The sequence below is a fragment of the Sebastes fasciatus genome, chromosome 14, assembly GCF_043250625.1.
Source record: "Sebastes fasciatus isolate fSebFas1 chromosome 14, fSebFas1.pri, whole genome shotgun sequence".
NCBI lineage: Eukaryota > Metazoa > Chordata > Actinopteri > Perciformes > Sebastidae > Sebastes > Sebastes fasciatus.
Genome location: NC_133808.1, coordinates 18,360,545 through 18,383,644, shown reverse-complemented (window position 1 = coordinate 18,383,644; position 23,100 = coordinate 18,360,545). Strand labels below are relative to the sequence as shown.

The 23,100-nt window shown below is 41.8% G+C and overlaps 1 protein-coding gene across 5 annotated transcripts in view; it reads left to right on the top strand.

Moving 5' to 3' along the window:
* LOC141782757 (protein TANC1-like) overlaps nt 1–23,100 on the top strand; it is a 119,335-nt gene that overhangs the window by 51,376 nt on the left and 44,859 nt on the right. For 4 of the 5 annotated variants that reach the window (XM_074659446.1, XM_074659448.1, XM_074659443.1 and 1 more), the window contains 3 exons: nt 12,746–12,879; nt 15,126–15,315; nt 19,337–19,657. In XM_074659446.1, the coding sequence (XP_074515547.1) occupies nt 12,746–12,879; nt 15,126–15,315; nt 19,337–19,657 (645 nt within the window). Of the gene's footprint in view, nt 1–12,745; nt 12,880–12,911; nt 13,126–15,125; nt 15,316–19,336; nt 19,658–23,100 lie in introns of those variants that run through there. The other variant, XM_074659447.1, reaches the window with a different exon arrangement.

Here is a 23,100-nt window from a genome sequence, read left to right as displayed (position 1 = left end):
TCATTGGCTTAAGCAGAGTTGTAGGATGCGTTATCTTTAGCAAAAGGGCAACACAGAAAGTGGTGCCCTCTGATTGTACACGGCTCACATACGCAGACAGTAGTAACCCAGCGCAGCCCAGTCACTGTTGACTGTTACATACCGGGGCACGAGGGTGTGTCTGACATTCAGCTGGCACAGAGCGGTGTTTTGGCTCAGAGCGGGCTACCGGCAGGATAGCGGACCCCAGATAAATGTTATCTCATGACAGCTGGTGCACTGGCACTGTTAGTGAGCTAATTGTATGAGCTGTATACTCCAACAAAAGTTTTGAGAGACCTGGTTTGTATTTTTTTAATAGAAATGTATGGTTAGAATCCATGTAGTTGGGTTTGTCATGGTGCAATGTGTTTAAGTATACCTAATGCAAGTTGCACAAACAACACCTCTTTTCCCCTTCTCACCATCACTCGAATCACTATTCCCCGTGCATTTTCCTCCTCTGCAGACCTGAGACCCCCCTTGAAGCACATGTACATAAACATACACATTGACATGCCGGTGCTGTCTTAGAAACAGCCCTTTCTAAGCTTTCCCTCCTCCCTCTTGGCTTCCCAACACAGAGAAAAGAAAAATAATGCTCAAGGTTTGTGTTGACAGAAGGACTCTTGTTGTGGTTGTTTTGACCTTGTGTACCCAGTGCTTGCTTTTTATTTAAATCCATTTTAGGCTTAAATCACTCTTCAGGCGATATAACAGGCGTTACTATCTCACATGTATGTGACAGACCTACTGACCAAGCCCTCCAGAGAGTATCTTTTGCAGAGAACCATCACACTGCTTCAGTCTCAAACAGAGTACACAAAAAAAAAAAAACGAGCCAAGATGATAAATTGAATTTTGCATTATGTTATTCTTCTGGTCTACTCCTGATGTTAGAGATAACAGATACAGATCTGGTCAATTTATGGCAAATAAGAAATGACACAGCAGTCTCTAGGACAGTTGGACCCAGCCTAATATAGTACATTTTTATTGCTTTTTTTGCACTGTTGGAGCAACAGCAAAAGTCAGTCTCTCCTTGAGCAGCTCCGGGCATTTAAGACACTTTAGTTTATTCTGTAGCTTTTGTACTGACCTGTACATATTGACTCAGCTCTCAGAGAACTGAAGAAATAACCAACCTGTTGTTTAAGGTCAAACAGCTACTTGTTATCGCTGCCCTGTACTGTCAGTTATTCAATAAATGTAAGCAGCTAAGCCAGGAGAAAGTATCTACTCCCCTTCTTCCCACATCCGTAGTCAGCAGGTAAAAGAAGTTTACTGCTGAGAAATTACAGTAATGCGGCAACTTACTCAACTAATTATGTACAATTAGGCGCTGTATAAATTCTAGACTAATGATGGCTAATTGTGATAGCCCAGCTGTTGTAGGATGAGGCCCCATGCATAGCTGACAGGCTTTTGAGCACAGCTACACATGCTATGCCTCTCCAGTCTATTTCTCTCCCGTGTGGATTTTTGAAAGTTACACCACGCAGTTAGATCTAATGTCTGAGTTTGCTGTAGGCCTGTTACATCAACTGGATTAATTTGGATTAATGTGCGTCACACGTTGCGTTTGACAAGGACGTATCCAGTGTCCTTTTGTCAATAAAGAAAGCATCTTTCAGTCTGTGTTGTCTCCTACTTCAGAGATGGTAAACAATGCTGGCTTTTTTTTCCTAACTACTGAGACAGGATGAGATGGTTGTTTGACATTGCAGCTTTTGTTCCAAGGTCAGCGTCAGCGTGGAATGTTGATACAGTACCGGAAAGATCGGAGTCGGAGAATCCATTGGAAGTTTTGCAGCATGAGTACTGCGTGACATTTAGGCCTCAGATAAAGTGAGTTCTTAGGAGTTATAAATGGCCTTTTTGTTGGGTGTTGTGCTGACGGATGTATCTCTTGGATGTCAAAAAAAACATGCCTCACATCAATAGTCACATCTTGAGTGCAGCTGAGGCTTTTGCATACCCTTATTTGTCTAAAATGGTGCATGTAATTCTAAAGATTTTTATGCAGTATCATTTTTGAGTGTGTGTTTCATTTTGGCCATGCTCAGATGTGATTAAAGCTTGCATGTGGAGTTTGAATGTATTCGTTTGTTCTTCTTTTGGGTCGGATTGTCGGCTTTCCAGAGTTCTCTGATGTGGACGAGCAGGATGGGCTGCAGGCTAAGATAGGAAACTTGTGTTTGACCCACGGTGGAGTCATCTCACTTAGCTCTTTTGAGGAAGGATAGAGTTTCTTGTGCATGTGTGTGGATGCAATGTGTATGTGTATTTTTATTTTTTGTCCGCAAGTACGTTCATGTTTGTTTATGTATGTATGTATGTGTGTGTTTGCATGCTTGAGAGCATTTGTAACAGGCGACCAACAAGTCCGCCTGTCAAAATTGTTTCAGCTGTGGTCTCAGAGCTCTGTCTCTGTCAATCAAGACCGAGCCTCAGGTCCTGTCCTCTCCCACAATTACGTCTCTCTCTCGTTACAACGCCAGTGAGACCCGGGCCCGAGCACTTAGCACCTGTTTCTTCATGTGCTGATTATCTTGTCAGCGCTGAAATTAGGACCCAACTTGTATTGTTAAGTATTCAGTGAATTTACACCTCTTAAATCATCTGACGCTGGTATTGCTTTCACTTCTCTATCGTAACTGTTAGTAATGGTAGTAATCTGACCATTGGTCGTAATCTCCTGTACAATGTGTGTTAGAGATGTCATGATACCAGAAATTTTGTAGTTGATACCAATACCAGTGAAATTCCACGATTCTCAATACCAATTTGATACCTCGGTAAAAAACATAAGTAAAACATAAAATCCCATGTACTTCAACATCCACTCCTTTATTACCATTTGCATACTGTTTTTTGTTAGGAAGTTAAACATCTCATAATTCCCTCTCTATTATCTATTTTATATTGCTGTGAAAACATCTCCTTCAAACAACTGTATTCAAGTTTCTTGCCAAAAAACACATTTTACAAGAGTACATTTGAACACATCATGATAACATTAGAATTTACCTTCGCTCAATACCCATTTTTAATGAATAGAGCCCGACTAGAACGCATCATAATATAAATCAGTGGCACGTCCTGTGTTGAAATCAGCAGGATGAGAGTTAGTTAACGTTAACTAGCTCTCGTCCTGCTGATTTCAACACAGATTTGTTGTTCACAATGAAGCATTATCAGGGGAAAAATCCAAAGCCTTGGTTCTCGTGACATCCCTAGTGTGTGTGCGTTACTCATTTGTTAACACATTTTTGGAGACCATGTCATCCCTTTTGCTATTCATGGAACTATTATTGTAAATTGGGAGATAACTGTGAAAGAATTGAAAATTCTAAATGTGCCATTTTTAGCTGTCAAGTGTGTCATTTTTCGAACAGCATATGGCTAAAAATGTACAAGGTCTCAGGCTGCATGGAAGGACTGTTTTTGCAAATGTAGGAAACCATGGTGTCACTGGTGAATTCTTTTTACAGTCATTTTGAATTGGCCATTCATAAGACGGTGCAGATAATGTTAGATTAGTCTTGGTGTCTTCTATGTTACTGAATCGGGAAACGGAGACAGAGGGATGTGAGGAAGATTTTCAAACTAAAGAAGAATAATAATGAATGCGGTGCGTCAGTTATGCATAAAGCACTTTTACAAAAACTGGCTGTATTTTGTACCATTTTATAAAGACTCAAACCCAGTTGTATAATCAAGACCCACTGTTACCAGTGGATAGAATTTCTGATGATATTTAGGCAAGCAGTGACTTTGTGGCAGCAGAGATGAATGGGCTGTGATTTCTTTTTTGGCTGTGACAGAGTGAGTCATATCTCTCTCTATGGCATTCAGGTTCATTGTTAATTTCCTTTTTTAATCAGCTGCTAGAGGCTGAAACTTTACATGTTGTTTGTCTTTTTCTTTATTTAATGATGAAGCTTCATTAATCTGTGCTGCTGCTCATCTCTTGAGGATCCTTACACCACAGCCGCGATGCCCTCCGGGGGTGAGTCGCTGCATGAAGAAGCTTTAGCTCTGTTGGTCAAATGGTTAATGAAATGCCATCTGTATCTACCGTTAGAGCCAGAGTCATGCTGAGGTGTCAGTCACAGCTATGATTACTATCCCCTTGTCATACCCACACTCCGAACCTCGGATATACTTTATTATCAACTGTCTCCGCTGTGATGTCTCATTGGACGCTCCATCTGTGCTCACAGCAAAGGACATTTGTGGTTTCCAACTGTGGAAATTTGCAATAAGAGCGCTACAACGTGCTTCGGGGGGGCACGTCACCTCGTACCTCTGAACTCAAATGGGGAAGCAGGATGCATGTTCTCATCGAGGGTTCATTAAACAGGCTCCACTGTTGTGGTAATGAAACTCCAGCTGCTAATGAGCACCGGCTGGATTGTTTTCTCGGCAGGGAGAGAGCCAAGACAGCTCCGCGGAGCCAGTCTGCTCATGGTGTTCCCCTCATGCCCCATCCTTCTCCCGCTCCTCCTCCTTCCGTCTTCATTCTTCTATCCCCGCACCACGCGGCTGCTATTTCACACCTGCTCATAAACTTCCTCAGGCAGCAGATAATGATGTTGTTTTCTTTCTGCCTCCATTTGCTGTACAGTTACTGGAATAACGAGAAGTGGTTCCAGCTACATCCCAGTTTTTCATATCTCCAGGGTAGTGTAATATATAGAGGACTAATCAGATCATTTTCATCAGGTAGTCATTTTACTTTATAACTGCCCTCCATCCACATAAAGGCAGTCATTTTACCTTATGTCTACAGATAAAGTTGCTGTTGCCCAGCTGCCACAGTTTTATCATGCACACCACGGAATCATAAATAATGTCTTCTCCATTATGCAGTCTTAAACTGATTCATAAAGCTGTGCTAAGTGACACATTTAGAACCAGTGTTGCTCTCACAGATAAAGTCATAACGTCCAGTGGAATAGGACCAATTAATAATCTGTGTTGATCAAGATAAGAGCAGTTAATGAGAACCATTAGAGCAACGCTGCTGATCGACTACATGTATTTTATCCACTGCAAAATGACAGGAGGTGGGGCCATAATAGAAAACACAGTACCATGCCTACTTTCCCTCTCATCAAATCATTTACATTGAGGCAGTCTACAGCCGTTGTAGAAAGCTTACTTAATGCTCAATTGTCCATTTACTGACCTTTCATGGTCCGACTCTCCGAGCAGCTTTTTAGTATTTTTCTTCGCACACACAGCCTTCCAATTAGGACTGCATTTGTATAATGGGTTGTTAACCATCAGGTTAGACTTTTCAATTCTGCCTTACCATTGCACAGAAACACTCTGCAGAGTTTATGAAGTAAAAAACAGAAATGGGTAGGTTGAGGTTGTCACAAATTCCATTTCCCTGTGCATGAGAAATGATAATTGAATGTGAATTTCCGTTTAGGTGGTTATGTTGCTGTGGGATGACCGCCCAAGATAGGTTTTGTAATCGAGTGACCCTGCACAGAACACATCATAAATAACACATTGGTGCCTTTTTAGCTAATATAACTTATCTGTCATCTAGTTGCTATAGCATACTATACTAATCGTGAGAGAGAAAAGAGCACACACATGCCCATAGATACAGTACGTCTACAGTAAAACTTTGTTTGGATACATGTGTGTGACTAACCCTCTGTGCTCCAGGTAAAAGAGCCAATGGGCATTAACATGAAACAAGAGCAGCTCTAATCTCTGAACGCTGCAAGGGAAGCCAGCAGGTCTGGCTTGTATTCAGCCCACCGTCAGGTTATCTTGGTAGACAGGTAGACCACTTGCAGTCAGAAGTGCTCCACTGCTGATAGCATTTTAAATCAAGAAACCATAGCAGCCCTCTTTCATGCTTTCCTTTTCAGGAATGCGTGACAGCTTGAGAAACTGATAACCCCCACACTGACCTCCGTCTTTGAACTGTGTTGACATGTTTTTTTCTTATTTGGTATGGGTTGGAAAGTCCCCTGCCGATTGTAGGATTACGTTGTCAATTAAACATGACATTCACATGAGATGTGGTTCTTGACCTGGGGATGATTTCTATGTTTCATTATGTGTCTCAGATTGAAGATACTGTTATGACAGAGGAACTAGAGAAAATAACCGTGGGACACAGTTGCCACACTGAGTTATAAAGTGATGGTTGTCTGATTTATGATTCAAACCATTATGCGAGTTCAGTTTCTTATTTATTATGGAGCCGGGGGAGGGGGTAATATTTCGAGAAAAAAACTCAGAATTTCTGAGATTTAAGTCATAAATTTACGTGAAAAAGATTAAAGTGGCAAGTTGACAAGAAAAACAAATTTGTGAGAGAAAAAAAATCAAATATTCCCTGAGATTATAAAGTCATAAAAAGAAGTTACCCCGAACACACTGCGTTACCATAGTTACACTGATGCTTTTAGGGGTGGTGCCCAACTGTCAGTGTGAAAGAAAAACAACACAGAAAAGGCATATAACATGACTGCTTGTGTCGAACCAGATTATGGTGAATGATGTCCTCAGAGTTTGCTGAGGAGAGGGGCATCTGGAATACCCTGCTTAGCCTGCTGCCCCCATGAGCCGGTAATAGAATATATGGATAGATGGACGTTCTTAGAATCCGCTACTATTTACACTTGCACTTGGTGGCTCACGTTATCGCCGTGTTTAACGGTGGCGTCTGCGATGTGATAAGTTTGATCCAACCTTGCTAAGTGAAGCGGTGTGGTTCCTTGACAAAGGAACTCATAAATTTGTTTATTAGTTTTTTCATGCAAATTTATGATTTAATAATCTCGGAGAATATTCAAGTTTTTTTCATGTCAATTTGTGATTTTTTTCTCTTAAATGTACAACTTATTCTCGTAAATGAATCTTACGTATCATAACAACGACTTGTATATCCGCAGTCCTCTGTCTTCTGGTTTTCCTTTTTGAATGACAAATAGAGACTACCGCGATTAGCTGGTGTGGAGAGTTATTTCATCTCACGCAGGCGCAGAACGTACATGGTAGTTGGCCGTCGGCTGTAGTCACTGCGGTGTGTTTGAGTGCAAGGTTTTGGCTAGTTCTTTGATGTCGACTTGGTGTGTCCCCAATGTAGAAGCAGTGGTGGCCCAAACGTTAGAGAATAGAGCCTGTGACTGAAAGGTAGTCGACTTGATCCACAACCAGGTGGGAGAAATCTGGCAGGAAAGCGAAAGAGCAGCATGTGTCCCTCCCTTAGTACCACAGCTGAGGCGCCCTGGAGTAAGACACTTAACCAATAACAGATAAAACTGGTCAACAGATAAGACTGAGGTTGTTGTGAGCAGCTTCTAAGAATGAAACTAAAGGTAAAGCAATTATTACAGATACCAATGTTTATTATTAATTATTTTCTGCCTGTCATGTTTATTATGCCAACAGACAGTAAAATGGGAAGGAGTGATAAATTGGTGATAACATTCATAAAAGAAACTGGTCCCGGGGTTAACCATTTAACGGTACTCAACAATTGCCCTGTGGTGTCGTGTGTATAAATAGAACAAATGGTGAGTCACGCAGTCCAAATCCATTCAGATGTGGTTGACAAGCTAAAGCCAAAGTAGTGTAATTCATAAACCCGCAGCACAACCATAAGCTTAACTCAGATTTCTCCATGTGCTATGTTTTTATTCATAGATGCATGAACACAGAACGCAGTGACAAATTTGCACTTGCAAAGTGAAGGTTTTGTGTCTAGCAGTGGCTGCAGCTGCAGTGCAACTCATTTGTGTTGTTGGTATAGTGTATTGATTTGCAGAGAGACCACTGGCTGAAAGTACTGTTATTGATGTGGCCCATGAGCCTGAGTTTGGGCTTGTAAGTGCCATGTGCATCACATCTGTCAGCCTTTTTGTCTGTTGTTGTGGATTTATGTCAGATGCCTAGAGGTCCATCACAGCCCCAGCACAGTTCCAGGGCTACTGATTGGTCCTCAGAGCTAGGAGGCTTTAAGTGGTTTTGAAGAAGCAGTGATGAACATAGAACTGTGAAGAAGCACTCAATCAACAAGTTGGATTCGTTTCTAAATGGTATTACATTATAGCCAGAGCGGGTACAAATCATAGACTGTATATAATACAATATATAATATACAGTCTATGTTACAAATACAGCTTTCTTGCACTGATCTATATGAGCTAATTTAGCTAACTGAGCTAAAAGTTTCAGTTATATTGCACTTATTTTTTTTCTCTTCTTCTTCTTTACTTCTATATTTTCCCTCAAGTGGAGGAGGAAAATCTCTTAAGTCTCACAGTGTGTTATTCTACAAAGATTCTAGTCGTCACAAATCCATATTGTTTGCGCTTTTAGGCCACACCAGACCTTTGACAGACTCTCACAATAAAAAAACAACCTGTCACTGTCTGCTAATGTACATTAGCCATAAACTCGTGATGAGTAAGGTGCCCCTTATAAAAACCTGGGACCAGTTCCCATTATCTGTACCCGTCTACTAAAAGTTGATTAAGCGTGCAATGTGTTGTTGTGTATTTCAAATTACTATTGACCCACAACCGGCACTCAACATAGTTGATATCTGTCCACAGTTGAATTTAATAGCGTTATGTTAATTCTTAACATAAATCTCAGTTATACTACCCTGTCCCCTTATGATGTTACATAGAAATGATTTAGATTGGAGTAACTGGTGAGTTCTTTAACCTCAATGACAGAACATACAAAACAGATTTCAAAGAAATGCAAAAGCAAAAGAACCACAGCATTGAACGCTTACATTCAAAACATTGTCAAAGCCAGCAAAAAAAAATAATTTTGAATATTGTTTCTTGTACATGCTCCTAGTTTTTACGATTTGTGCATGTTGTGATGGATGAGAAAAGGCTATTGAATTATTATAGCTCTCTGGGAAGATTTAACAAGATGTGTGCTATAATCCTGTGACCCTGAATCTATAAAACTGTTGTTGTCGGCGGCATTCAGGCCTCAGCATTGTCTTTGCACCAGTGGTCTTAAAAGGCTCCTCTCGAGCATTTACACGAGCAGGGTGACATTCCCATAAAGAAATGATTTTCAATGGATGGTCTTGTTTACTGCACAGTATTTGCAATGGAGAAAAAGGTGATGCAAGTACAAGCAGCCAATGTGTATTAGGTTAGGATTCAGTACTACATATATAAAAGCTTCAGTTTATTCAGCGTGAAAGCTTTAGGCATATTTGATTTTTGCTGTTTCCTTTCAGGCCTATACAATATTTCAGTTTCTCCGAATTAAAGGTGCTTTTCTTAGAGGTGGTGCAACTGGCCTAAAGTCAGTGCCAGCATAAAACACATACCAGACAAAAACCATGCAACCCAGTGAGCAGATGTGTCAAAGGGTTGACATAAATATGCACAGTCTCAACTTAGAGATAGGTGCTTGTCTGACATTACTTTCAATACAAGTATCCAGTCTTAACACATTTTGTTCTTGTTGAAGGACATAGGCTCATGGCTAACATGTGCCAAGCTGATTCTGTTTTGTATTGAAGCCTTTGATGAGTTGCTGGCATGATTTATTCTTCTTCTCTGTATGAAATTGCTCTTGTAGTTCTAGTAGACCAGCTGCGTGCATTTTAATCATGACTAGCGTAAGTTTTCAAGGAAATTCAAGAACCTTTGGTGTTCTTAAATTAGTGGTGAATTAGCTCTCACCATTTGTGCAATCTGCTTGATTAGACATGCTTTCATATATATATATATATATATATTTAAAAAAATCAGCTACTTTCAGTAATAAGACAGCTCGTCCAGATGTTGAAATGGGTAGCACTGCTCTGGACTCACTGCAGAAAGAAGCTTGCAGGAACACTGTAATGCATTGTTTCTAAGTTGCTATGCCGCAGGGTGGACAGCATTTCCTCCTGATTCTGTTTCTGACTACAGCATCAGTGAGATTCACCTCGTGTGTGACAACAGGCCTCTCTCAGTTAGATTTTGTCTGCATGCATTTCGGCTAACCCTCCATGCAAAACCAATGCTCAAATGAATCTTGAAGCAGAGAGATATGACTTGTGGAGTGTATTATGTAACAAATATGCACCTTTAAAATACGGTGTGGCAGTCAAATCATTGTACTGAATAGGGCATAGTAAAATCTAAGATGGGATATAATAACTTTATTTCCCCTTTTGGGAGTACAGCTCTGTACTGCTGCCACTGGTGGCTGGTTTGATATCGTATACTATCCTTACCAGACCCAACGTTCCTTCATTATTGTTGCAGTGTAACTTTCTCTGACTAGTGGCAACACTAGCAGCAATGCTACAGAGAAGAACTCCCTATGGATACATGTAAGTGGCAAGACCACCAAGACAGTGGAGGAACAGATTTCTTACAGTATATAAATATATGTGCATTATTTAGAAGGGGTCTCTGGTGTATTACTTCTATTATCTTGATTACGTTCACAGTATTCTACCAGGTTAAGAACCTCATACCAAGATATGAATTTCATTTTTCCAAGGACTGCATGTTAAGAGTTACTCCCCTCTCATTTCACTCCCACACTTTGCATTTTTACTTCGCCTTGGAAATATATAAAATGATATAAAAATGCCTCAAAGGAAGAACTGGAGAAGATCAGGCAGCTCCAATACCTCCAATATGACAAGATCTAATTGAGACTCCCCCAAATTCTACTAGGACTTCCATAAATTACATTTAGAACACAGCAGTAGCCAAACATGCTGTACCAAATTACCACATACAGCAATTACACATAGAAACAGAAAGTACAAAGAGATTTGAGTAAGAAAACATAAATAAGACTGTGGAGGGGTGGTGGACCAACGTGTCTGGTTGTCCATTTAAGAATGTAATAAATAACATATTTAACATATCTAATTATAAAGCAAGGACTCTGTCCGTCTGTCTGTGTTTTTCTGTATGTCCTTCGCATATCTCGAGCACCGTTAATCCGATCTACTCCACACTTGGCGGGTGTATTGCTGGGGACCCCATGTTAATAAACTTTGAATAAACAAGTGACCAGCACTCTGTTCAGCAGTGGGGGTGGGGGTGGGGCTTCAGGGCGAGCATGTCGTCTGCAGCAGGCAGACAACTTTCACTTTCGCTGCTAGATGCTAGATATATACTAAAGTTACAACCAGCAAACTCTTCTTCACTTTCCTGGAGTCAACAAGCGATGAGCGGTTCTCAACAGTGCTGCAAGCAGCACTTCCTTGGGGCCAAGCAATCGGCCCGCTCTGAACGGCCACATGCTCCCAATGGCAACGCCACAAATTCCATATAGTACTAGTAGTTTTCATGTGGAAACTTACTGAAGAAGTGCGATGGGGTGGGTGGAGACATTTTCATATGATGACATCAGTAAGATGTTCTGTACCTTCAGATTTCAGGACTGCAGTGCTTGTACTTGAAATAAGATACAGACAAGGGAGACCAGTTTTAGCATTTTTGCTGCTGACTTCAAAGTGGGGGGAAGCAATGCCTTGCACCATAAAGGCTGTCAAATGTGTAAAAAGATTTTTTTTTTCTTCTTTATGATTTCTCTATATCCACAATAGAGGACAACACATTATCTGTGTCCAAGCATTTACATGCCAACAATTTATATATATGTGTGTGTGTGTGTGTGTGTTTGTCTGGTGGCTTGATTTTGACTTAATTTGGGTCTTGGCAGTTCGTTGTGCCATTGGACGACTTGTTTGTATTTAATCAGATTGACTGCCAACATTATTAATACCTGTGGAAGAAAGAGGGTAAAGGAGAAAATGAAGGAGAGAGGAGGGAAAGGTGCTGACAGAGAGCTGTATAATAAGCTTTTGTACCTTGGACATCTGCCCTCTCTCTCTCTCTCTCTCTCTCTCTCTCTCTGATTCTCTCTCTCTCTTTCTCTCTCTCTCTCTCTCTCTCTGATTCTCTCTCTCTCTTCTCTCTCTCTCTCTCTCTCTCTCTCTCTCTCTCTCTCTCTCTCTCTCTCTCTCTCTCTCGCTCTCTCTCTCTCTCACTCCGTCTGTTCCCTCTCAGGGAATGTTGTGACTCTTCCTTAATTACATTGCTACACCCACATTCGAGTTACCTGTATGGATGATAAAATGCTCTTTTTCAGTCACAGCACAGATACATGTTGTACAAAGTGTCTTATTTGTCATCAGTGTTTTTTTGTGAGAGTTTTATATTAATTATATATACCAACAAGCAATATGTATAAACAGAAAATAGATTGCAAGTGCCTTGTTGATGGCAGCCCGACCTTGAAATTGGTCTCTAAACAAGTATTAAGCCTTGAGAGTGAAGACTGCAGACAGTTTAAAGCTGTGTTAGAGAAAGCCCATGTCCACTCATTGATATTCAGAGGCTCTATGAGTGAGAGCTGTAAACAACCAGAAAGCCCTGCAATTGGCACTCTAAACACACAGTCTCTGCTTTCTTAACAATGCTAGACATTCACATGTATTCAGATTCTTTTCAAACACACAGAGACACACAAGCCATAGCCCCCACCACATTCCCTCTCTCTTCCTCTCACTCCCTCGCTCTTCTTTCCTCCCCCTCTCCGGGTCTGCACCACATCAGCAGCAGCTGGAGAGTGCAGCACAGCGTTTCAGAGCAGAGCCGGGGAGGGCAGGGCAGGCAGAGTGGCCCAGTGCGGGCCATCCAGTGGAGAGAGGGAATCTGCCCGCTAACGTTGAACATTTCTCTCTCTCTCTCTTTTTCAGAGCTGCAAGGAGAGAAACAACCAAGCTCCTCCTCCCCTGCCACTCAGGAACTGATGACAAGGCTGGGCTTTTTACTAGGAGAAGGGATCCCGGGTACGGCACGCATACCTATGGACGACAAGAATGAAAAGAAGGTATTTCATTTTACTCCCTCCCCTCCAACTCACTCCCTCTTCCAACAGCAGCTGCTGTCACTGCTGCAGCGCACCGATAGAGAAATAGAGGAGAGAGAGAGTAAGGATGAGAGGAGGAGGGAGTTGTAACAGAAGAATGGATTTTTTTGTTGCAGCTTGATTCATTTCCCCCCCCCTGTGCATTATCTTTGGATGGGGATTTAGGAGGCACCTCTGGGAATATTTTTTTTGGCACATCAAACAACGGTAATCTTCCAACTGTTTTGTTTGAGATGATAAAGATGTTTTAAAGAAAGTAATCCCATATTTAAAATTGGCTGCATGTTGTTTTATTCTCTCTCCAGTGTGGTGTATGAGTCTCTCAGTAACTTGAGTGCTATTCCAGGGGCTCTTGAGTATGTAACAAGAGTGTCTGAGTCCCGGTCCAGAAATAGAGTTATGTTAGGTCTGTTCTTCAGTTTGTTTGGTTCTACTAATTAAGCTGGGGTTGTGTGAAGAGCAGAAGCCCAGCACGCTACGCTTCCCTCACTTATCTCGTGCCTCGGACACTGAACCGGCAAAAAGGAACGTGAAAGAGACTTACAAAGTATTTTATGAATCATGTTTATTCGTTGAGATGTGGGAAAGGTTTTTACTTTTGTGTGTGTGTGTGTGTGTGTGTGTGTGTATAGGTGTGTGTTTTCAGAGCTTAGCTGGGGAGGAGCACGTTATTGTCATCTGCCAGCAATTGTCTTTTCCTCCACACTGCTGTTTTACAACATGTCTTAAACCCAGCATGTTGTTTTTAGTTCTGCCTGAACAATAAATTATTAAATGTCAGTAAGCTGTTTGGCTTTTACTGTGATTTGTTTGGTGGTATTGGCTCTGGGTGCAGCCCTAGGGTGGAAATTTCTGGGCAAAAACTAACTGGCATGCTGTCACAAAAAAAACAACCAACAGGTGGGTCTTAGAAAGCAAATGTTATGTAGTTAACATTATCATTCCACAAGTTGTTAATGATGCCTTAAGCCATGCAGCATCCCTCCTATCCTGCTGCTTGTATTCATTCAGCATGCCACTGCACAAACATGAAGACCTTTAAACAGTCAGTACATCTTTGAACGAGACGTCCCACTTCTGTCTGAAATTGGCTAAGCGTTGGTGAGTCTGACTATTTTGTGAGTTCAGTCAGGTTGAAGAAGAATTGATCTTTTGCAGCAGAAATCCTGCAGTGATGTTTTAAGCGGCAGGACAAATATTTCAGCTGTTTAACAAAGTCGCTTATAATCATGTTCCAGTTGGAGTAAATAATTATTCAACGATTTTAGAGCAATAACACTTTGCAAAATGTGAAAGGGGCTTTTAAACAAGTTAGGGATGTTTGAGTTCAATGTTAGAAATGGTTTGTTATGGTTTGCTGAGATTTTAATTTGAAGAGTTTGTTTGAAGCGATGCACAGCCTTGCAGTAAGTGGTGCTTGAGAAACCAACTGTGGGTGAAAGTCCCTCAGGCAACAAAAATATCTGCGATGTATTGGAGGATGAGGGTTGATTTAATTTGACCTGCAACGGTGGTTTTTAATTGGAGTATTATATGTACTGTATGGAGTAGTGTATGTGGAACTGTTCTTATAGTGGGACAAGGATGACCTTTGTGAGCTACAGTTTATTGTGTTCAATCAGAATACAGTTGGAGGAAGATGGGAAACAGGACAAACCAGCTTTAATTTGGATTTCTACGGTTGTCAGTTAGCTCCAACAAAGATTCAGCTGCTGTATGGTGGTCAGACAGGCTTGGTGGCGTGCATGAGAACGTAATCTATTGTGTCACAACAAAGTAGATACTTCTTCCCTTGTGAAATTCTCCTCAGGCTTATTTTTGGTTCCTCCAGACATATGAGTGTGTAATTTTCAAAAGCCCTGCTCCCTTTGCAGTGCTTCTGCCTTTCGGCTTGTGTGTCATGCTCACACGTGAAAGGCTTGTTTATTTGTGAGGGAATGGTTTGCATTGCTTTCACATGATCCAGGTGAATAGGCAGTGACCTTGGATCAAAGCATTCTTTGCAATTTTCTCAATTCTCCTTCCAAATAAGGTTGGAACATTATTTTTGTGTTGCATTTATTGCTGCTCATGCTGAAAAAATGTGGACATGTTGCCAGCTGACTGTTTATATTGGGTTGACTTCATACTTCATTGACATGTTTGATTAGTAGAGTACATTCTTGGTGTACCTTAACCATTTTCCTCTTTTCTTTTCTTCTCCCCAGTGCTCTGTGACTAGCCAGGGTATCAGCCCCTGCTCTACACTGACCAGCAGCACGGCGTCTCCCAGCACTGACAGCCCATGCTCCACGCTCAACAGCACGACCAGCCGCCCCCCTCTCAGCCACTCCAGCCCCTGTGGGACCATCACAAGCCCCAGCTCCACGCTTGAGAGCAAAGACAGTGGGATAATAGGTGAGAAATAACCAAATCCTTCATTGTAACCAGATAGCAATGTGTATGGTGTGGGAAAAACTGAAACTAGTAGTACCCATGTCCTTACTTGAGTTTTGGACTAAAAGTAGCCTTATAGAGCGACGTTTTTACAAGCAAGTCCCCCGTTTTGTTGACGCAATACACATTCTTACTGCAGGTTTTACGCTATAGAGTGGTAGGGGCAGGGATGATGTATTTTTGTAGGCCAACCAGGAAGTTAGAATCGCCCTGGGTTCCCTTCTACAAAAAGCCAATGGGATTTTTCCATTGGGTTTTGGATTATTGCAGAAAATAAGCTCTGTGGCAAACAAACGTTAATGATACTTACATGTTTTGTTCAGCAAGATAATCTCCACAAATGAACACCACTTTTATGATTATTGAAGTGTAAATGCAATCGCCAGAAGTAAAAATGCAAACTCATTTCCGGGTTTCAGGCGTCATTCCTGCACCACTCTATTGACTGCGGTTACGTGCAGATTGATGTAACAATGGATGAACATGGATGGGATTTAGGATTTAAAATAGGATAGGATTTAAAATCATTTCAAAATCAGCTTTGCAAATGTTTTATGAGGAAGCAATGCATCCAACACCTTTGTCAGGTCTCAAAGATACACACACATAATGCATTTTTGTGGAGTGACACTGAATGTAAACATAACTTTGTGAAAAAGAAAAACTCCACAGGACACCTTTAAGTTAGCAGTTTAGGCCATAGGGTCATGTAGGCCAGAGATTGAAATGTTTTATAGTTGTAATGCATTTGAATGAGGATGATGCATTCAACAGACATTCATATCTGAACCTACATAACATAATGTCTGTCAAATAATCAGTTCAACCTGACTTCAATGCTGATTTAAAACCACCTGTTGCCAAAATAGTCAGTAACCACGCTAGGAATGCCAGTGATGAGCCAAGTGAGCTGCAGATCCAGTGGGAAACAAGGCTCAGTGACTCTATAGCTTAGTTAGGAGCATGAGTAGCCGACCTCAGGCTAATGACAAAAAATGGCAGCTTACCAGTGGCTACATCAGTGGCTGGGTTTGATTAAAAATAAAAAATAAAAATTGGTACCGACAAAAGCTCTGCTGACCTCTCTGTAATCTCTTTTTATTTCGACATTTATCCTGCACAATAGCACAGATTTCTTTGTACACACTATATTATTATCAACTAATTACAGCATTTCCCTTGAAGCTCTTTTGCAATCTGAAAATGTTACCTCATGCGCACCTTGTGATTTAGACCACAAAGTCTCACCTGCGTCGTGTCACTAATCCATCATTTTTTGTTAAACCCATTGGATTTTTTTGTGGCACTGAAAAGCATTTGTGTCAGGTTGAATTAAACCTCTACCGTGTGTCAGTTATCGAGTTTGTATAGAACTGTTCCTGTATTAGAGCGCATTGAGGTGACAGTTGCCACAGTTTGACGTTATATTATACCTCCAGTAATGGCCCTGGAAGACATCTGGGGATTTACACAAGCTGACAGGAATACTGCGTAGTCTATTGATATATTAATCCGTCTGCTGTTTCTACCCACAAACCTTCCGGTGGCTATACAAATGTTAGAAATTCATTCTGAAAATGGCTTTTGAATATTTGTAGAGGGAATTCAATAGCCAATTGTGACTGTATGATCCTGCAGTTATCCTCGGCTGAACTTAAATCATTTCTGAAAGCACTGGTGGATTTTGGGGGAGAAGTTAATATTCTTGCATGAACTAACCAGGATATCAGACACTTTACGCCTATTTCGGTTGACATGATTGTTCTGCAGTAGAAAGCAATGCAGGCCAAAGCCAGATATATAACACAACAATTTGGATTTCCATTACTGCAGAAACTGATTACCATGAGTCAGTCTTTCTGTCCCCCCAGAGCAATATCATAGCTAGCTCCTAAATAATTTATGGAAGCTGTGATATAGTATCTCTCTGCATGGTGCATAGACATGCTGCCACCCAGGATGCGACATTTTCAGTCGCATGTGTTGTGTGGCCCATCTCATTGTAAAGCTACGTTACACGTGTCAAATCCAAATTTACTTCGTGAGAGAATGACACAATGTGACGTTTGGCCGACAACATGCCACCCACCCGCCTTGATAAGACCGTGCAGGCATGGAGGAGAACAAAGCTATGTTGTGTCCACAATTCAGATTCCAGCCAGTGATTAATGTTCCCCCTTCTTTGAAGTTTCACTCTGACTCTGATTTCAAAAGCACATTAATTTGGCTTTGTGCTGTGTTAAAAGCTCCTTGGTGGAATTGGGGAGATTTTGCAATGTCTTAACATTTATAAAATAGCTCCCAGAGGAGTTTCTGCATGAGGTGCCTGGAGAATGACTTATAAGAGCCCTGTAGCAATGACCATAACCCAGCTCTTTGCGTGGTAAAATGACACGCTCACCATACGTTTGCATGAATAAATAATAATGTGTTCTTTGCCAGGGGCTGTAGTTCAACAAGTAAGCAATCACTGTAACCTCTTGTACACCGTGATGACTGCACAGAGCAGAGCTAGACGTGACTGCTGTCATGAATGACTTCATATTGGCCCAGGTAAACAGCACAGCAGTCACAAGGTCCAGGATCTGTTATGTTAATATTAGTGATGATGCAACGTACTGCGGCATTATTAAATCCAGATTAGAAGTGTGTGATGCAAAGGCAGCCAGCTGGACAGTCGGTTCCAGTCCTCTGACTGTGCTGATGTTTCTGTATCCAGCTGCAGCTCGTGTGGCTTTGGCCCTCCACTCATCTTTTAGGTTTGTATTAGAAAGCTGGGTTGGCCTGAGGGAGGATTAAAGGATTTGTTGTTATGTTAGCAAAACACCTGTCTGTACTTAAAATTACTGGAGGCAGTTTTCAACACTAGTTCTTCACTCTACTCTTACATTTTTTTTATATATTTAATAGGGCTGTGAATTGATTAAAATATTTAATCGTGATTAATCACATATACATTTTTTATTTGTGATTTTTATATATTTCTATCTATTTTCAGAGTGGGCAAATATGCTTGCTTTATGCAAATGAATGTATATATTTATTATTGGAAATCAATTAACACAAAACAATGACAAATATTGTCCAGAAACCCTCACAGGTACTGCATTTAGCATAAAAAATATGCTCAAATCATAACATGGCAAACTGCAGCCCAACAGGCAACAACAGCTTTCAGTGTGTCAGTGTGCTGACTTGACTATGACTTGCCCCAAACTGCATGTGATTATCATAAAGTGGGCATGTCTGTAAAGGGGAGACTCGTGGGTACCCATAAAACCCATTTTCATTCACATATCTTGAGGTCAGAGGTCAAGGGACCCCTGTGAAAATGGCTATGACAGTTTTTCCTCACCAAAATTCAGCACAAGGTTGGAGCGTTATTCAACCTCCATCGTGACAAGCTAGTATGACATGGTCGATACCTATGGATTCCTTAGGTTTTCTAGATTCATGTGATACCAGTATTTTCACTCTAGCTTTAACTCAGCCCGTTACAGCCTAAAAATTGCAAGTTGCGTTTATGAGTTAAAGAAATTGGTGTCGTTAAAACAAATTTGCGTTAACGCCTTATTATCACGTTAACTTTGACAGCCCTACTATTTAAGTGTGAATTTTGTGTCATAGTACAGCATCCAGTTGCTGTTTACACTGTATTATATTGGATCCTTCAACTGATGATCCGTGAAAAGAACAAAAGTCATTCGAAGAGTCTGGGCTCAGGAAATTAATTCTAGTCCATGCCATCATGTCTTTCCAGTTTTCATTATTGCAAGCAGACTGTCTGTGTAAGTATAAAGTTAGGTGGCAAACAGTGTTGATAAGGGCAATGAGGAAAAGCGGGGAGTTATTCAAAGTTAAAAGTTCCATTACAGCTCAGTATCTCATTAGAGATGAAGACAGATAAATATTCATAGCACACAAAGAGCATCTTACCTCCCTCACTTGCTCTAATCCCCCCTCTGTTTTAATCTCCCCTCAGCCACCATCACTAGTTCTTCTGAGAATGATGACCGCAGCGGCTCCAGCCTGGAGTGGAGTAAGGATGGCAGCCTGAGAGGCAGCGGGCGCCATGGCCTGGCACAGGGTGTGCGGGCTGACACCTGCTCTCCCGTGGCCGAAGAAGACTCCAACAGCGCCACAGCCACGCCAGCCGACACCCCATCCAGGACAGACCAACAGCAGCAGTCCAACACATCAGCAGGGGCACCACAGCCTCCAAGTCACTCACCTGAGGGACCCATTCCATACCCGTCACAGACATCTTCTTCCCTCATGATGCCGAGGCCAAACTCTGTCGCAGGTAAGAGAGCTTTTGAGCTTTTAACATCTGGATGTCTTCTGTGCAGAGGAGGGTAAAGGAATGAATCTGTATACCTTTCCTCAGTGACGCGTGTGCGTTCATTTAGCATTACATGGAACATTTTATGTTTCATCTCAAACATTATATGTTTTTCTTCTTGTAGCCTAGCAACGTTTTGTTATGCTGACAACATGTAGAACTGTGACTCAGTTCAAGATTGTGACGGTACGATACGACTCGTGCCTGAGGCTGACAAGTGTGGTGTCGTTTCTAGTCCAAGGAAGTGACAGACGGAGACAGGAAAAAGCATGTGTAGTTAAAGAGGGAATGAGAAGTTTTTCAGAAGCCAGGTTGTGCTTTTCAACGAGGAGCAGGGTATCAAGGCAGAAGTTCGGGATTAGGCAGCTGTTGTATGCTGTGCTTCGGACCTGCCTGCCATGTCAGACCTAAGCGCAAACCACAGTCTGGCTGATCTGTTCTGCATTCCTGCCCTGGAGCCTCCCTGTTATGGCTCAGCTCGCCATATCCACACAGCTGTCACAGTTGTTGATATCCCTCCGCAGCCCCCCTTTTCCCCCCCTCTCTCTTTCCCCCCTTTTCCATTCCCAGATCTCCCCCACACTGCCTCCCTCTGTTTTTGCTGTTGCTGCCTTTGACCTTGGCCCTGTTGTTGTAACTCACGCAAGCCATAAGTTGTACATCTTCCTTTAGAACTAAAGTCCAAAGGCGAGTTGAGAAGTTGAACTGTGAAATCACCAGCAAAGTAGTCTGCAGCTCTACTTACAATCACATGCTGTTCATCATACTCCATACCCAGGGGAATATGCTGCACATGCTTGCTGTTGGCTGACTAGACACTAGAAATAACAGCAATATAAACGTAAAGGACATGAGTGAAGTGTTTTCTTGTTATAGCAGTTGCAGACGACCAGAGCGCGAGTAGTGTGTAAACGGTACATCGGATGAAAAAAGCACTCTACTAGGGAAGATTGTACGAAGGTGAGGGTAACACAGATTGTAGAGCAGATGAACTTTTTCTCACTGCATTGTACAAGCAGACAGTTTTATTGATGAGGCAAAATAAGAGGAAATTACAGAGGCTGGGGCAGGCTGTGAAGAACTGGTGAAAGAAGCATAAAAACACAAGTAAACTCAGGTCAAGACAGAGATGAGTCAAAGCAAAAAAAACAAAAAACAGATAAAACACCAGAATCCAGACAGAGATCAGACAGAATAGTATATCCCTCAATATGTGAATATTAGTTTTTAGCTGGAAGATGATGTATTTCTTTTAGATTTTGGAGCTGAGGAATATGACAGGATGAAAAGAGCGTTTTACCCATTTCACCTGGATGCCGCAGCTGGCAATGTGCCGAAGATCAAATGCTTCAATGCTCTTGCAAAATATGGCTCCCTCTGGTTTGACCTTGATGAAATACAGAAACTAATCACTCGTGTCTGCTACTTCCACAGTGTTATTTCTCTTTGACGACATCTCACTCAGGTTCATATTGAGTTTGAATGCACTTATTGTGAATCGCAGTGGACGAAATGATGTGCCAAATGAATGTAATGCAGTGTAAAGGTGCCATGTTTGTCTCAAAGCCTTGACAATTTGCAACAAGTAGCCCATTTATCTGCTGAAGATAGTCTTATTCTGTTGGTTAAAACTGTCCTTGCCATGTTCATTTTCTATTTGTAAGAGATTGTATAAGAGATACAGCAGTAGCAGAGCATATAACACATGGTGACGTAGAATACGTTCCATAGCTCATGTACTGTATGTATTTCACATTCTCACACTGCGCACTGCTTTGGCACAGCGCTTTGGTAATGTTTCTACCGCCCACAGTTGAATCTGTGCCCACATTGTAAACATGGATTGGTACATGGCATTGTGCTGTTCAGAGGCCGTTCTATTGTTCCATGAGCCCATATCCTTTTACATCTCACCGTTATTTTGCCCCTGACATAAACCTGAACGGCACAGACACACACTGGCTCATAAAGCTACCAGACCAGGGAATATTTGACTGTTTATGTGTGTTGGGTTTGCGGGTGAGCGCCAGTGTGCTCGTCTCCCCTTGTGCTCAAAAAAGTTTATTGGCTGATGTCATAGTTATGCAGCGTTGCCCTCTAAGGTCCTGCAGAATTCACACCTCAGATTTTAACGCTGTGTGGCGAAGCCCTGAGAGAGGACATCAAGGACATGGTGAGACAACTTCATTTATGGCCCAAAGCAGTCTATGTAGGTGTCGCGGTGTGCCAGGGATAGCGCTTCTTTTCAGTTGGTGCTCAAGGAAACTGTAAAGGAGAAAAAAAAGATTCTGAAGAAGCAAATACTGAAGCAGGAAGGACCTTAATGGATGAGATACCGTTGTATAAAACAAAATGTATTCATCATTAGTGCATCCACTCTATGTGCCAGAACCTCTGTGAGTATTTTCCATTGTGTGGCTCTGTATGCCAGCACATTGGATAACGAGGTGTCTGCTGTGACTATGCCTCTACTTTATTGATAGACAGTAAATAAGGACAAAGAGCATACAAAGCTTCAGATAATGACACATAAATGATCCCCCCCACTTCCTAATATATGCTGGGGGTTGAAAACTGATATTTTTTTATTCCATTTTCATTTTCATTCAGTAAACTTCCGAGAGAGTCAGCACCTCGAGGTCTGTGACCACGGTGGATTGGTTTGGGGTTGGGAGCGACTTCTGCTCCAAATGATCTCATGGTCTTGACAAGTGAGAGTAAGATGGAAGATGAATTTCAGAGGGTTTGTGCCGAGTGGGCAGTAATTCAGACTTTGTACTGGACTGTTATGGTGAAGAGGGATCTAGGTATGAAGGCAGAGCTGTCTCTTTTACAGTTTATCTACATTCCCAACCAACACCTATTTTCATGAGCACAGTTGCAACCGCAAAAGTCAGATCTTAGATACAAACAACCAACATTTTTTTTTTTTTGCAGGGTGTCTGAGCGCACCCTCAAGTCTGGTTTATGGTCGCCGTAGTGAAGCCAGCGCGAAGTGCGAGCGCCAGAACATCACGTCATCGCGGCTTTCGAGTGGGTGCGCAAAGGCTCTGCAAGTTGTCGCGGCGCTTGGTTGTGCACCTCTTAAATTTTGTAACTACGCGCCCACTGCGTCTTTCATTTCAACATAGATGCCTTCGAGGGAAGTCTGGCCAAGCAGGTTCACCTGTACAGACATCTCTACAACGGTTCATTGAGAGACCACGGGAACAGTCACATGACATTACATTCTTGGAAAGAAATAGGCAACACACTGGGGAAAAGAGAGGCCTTTTGCTACAGGCTGTGAAAGAATATGAGAGCTTGTTTTGTAAAAGCTAAAGAAAAAGGTCTCATGGAAAGAGTGGCGACCAGAGGGGAAGCATCGAGAGGCTGAAAATAATTTTGAGTCGGAGGTAAGCGAC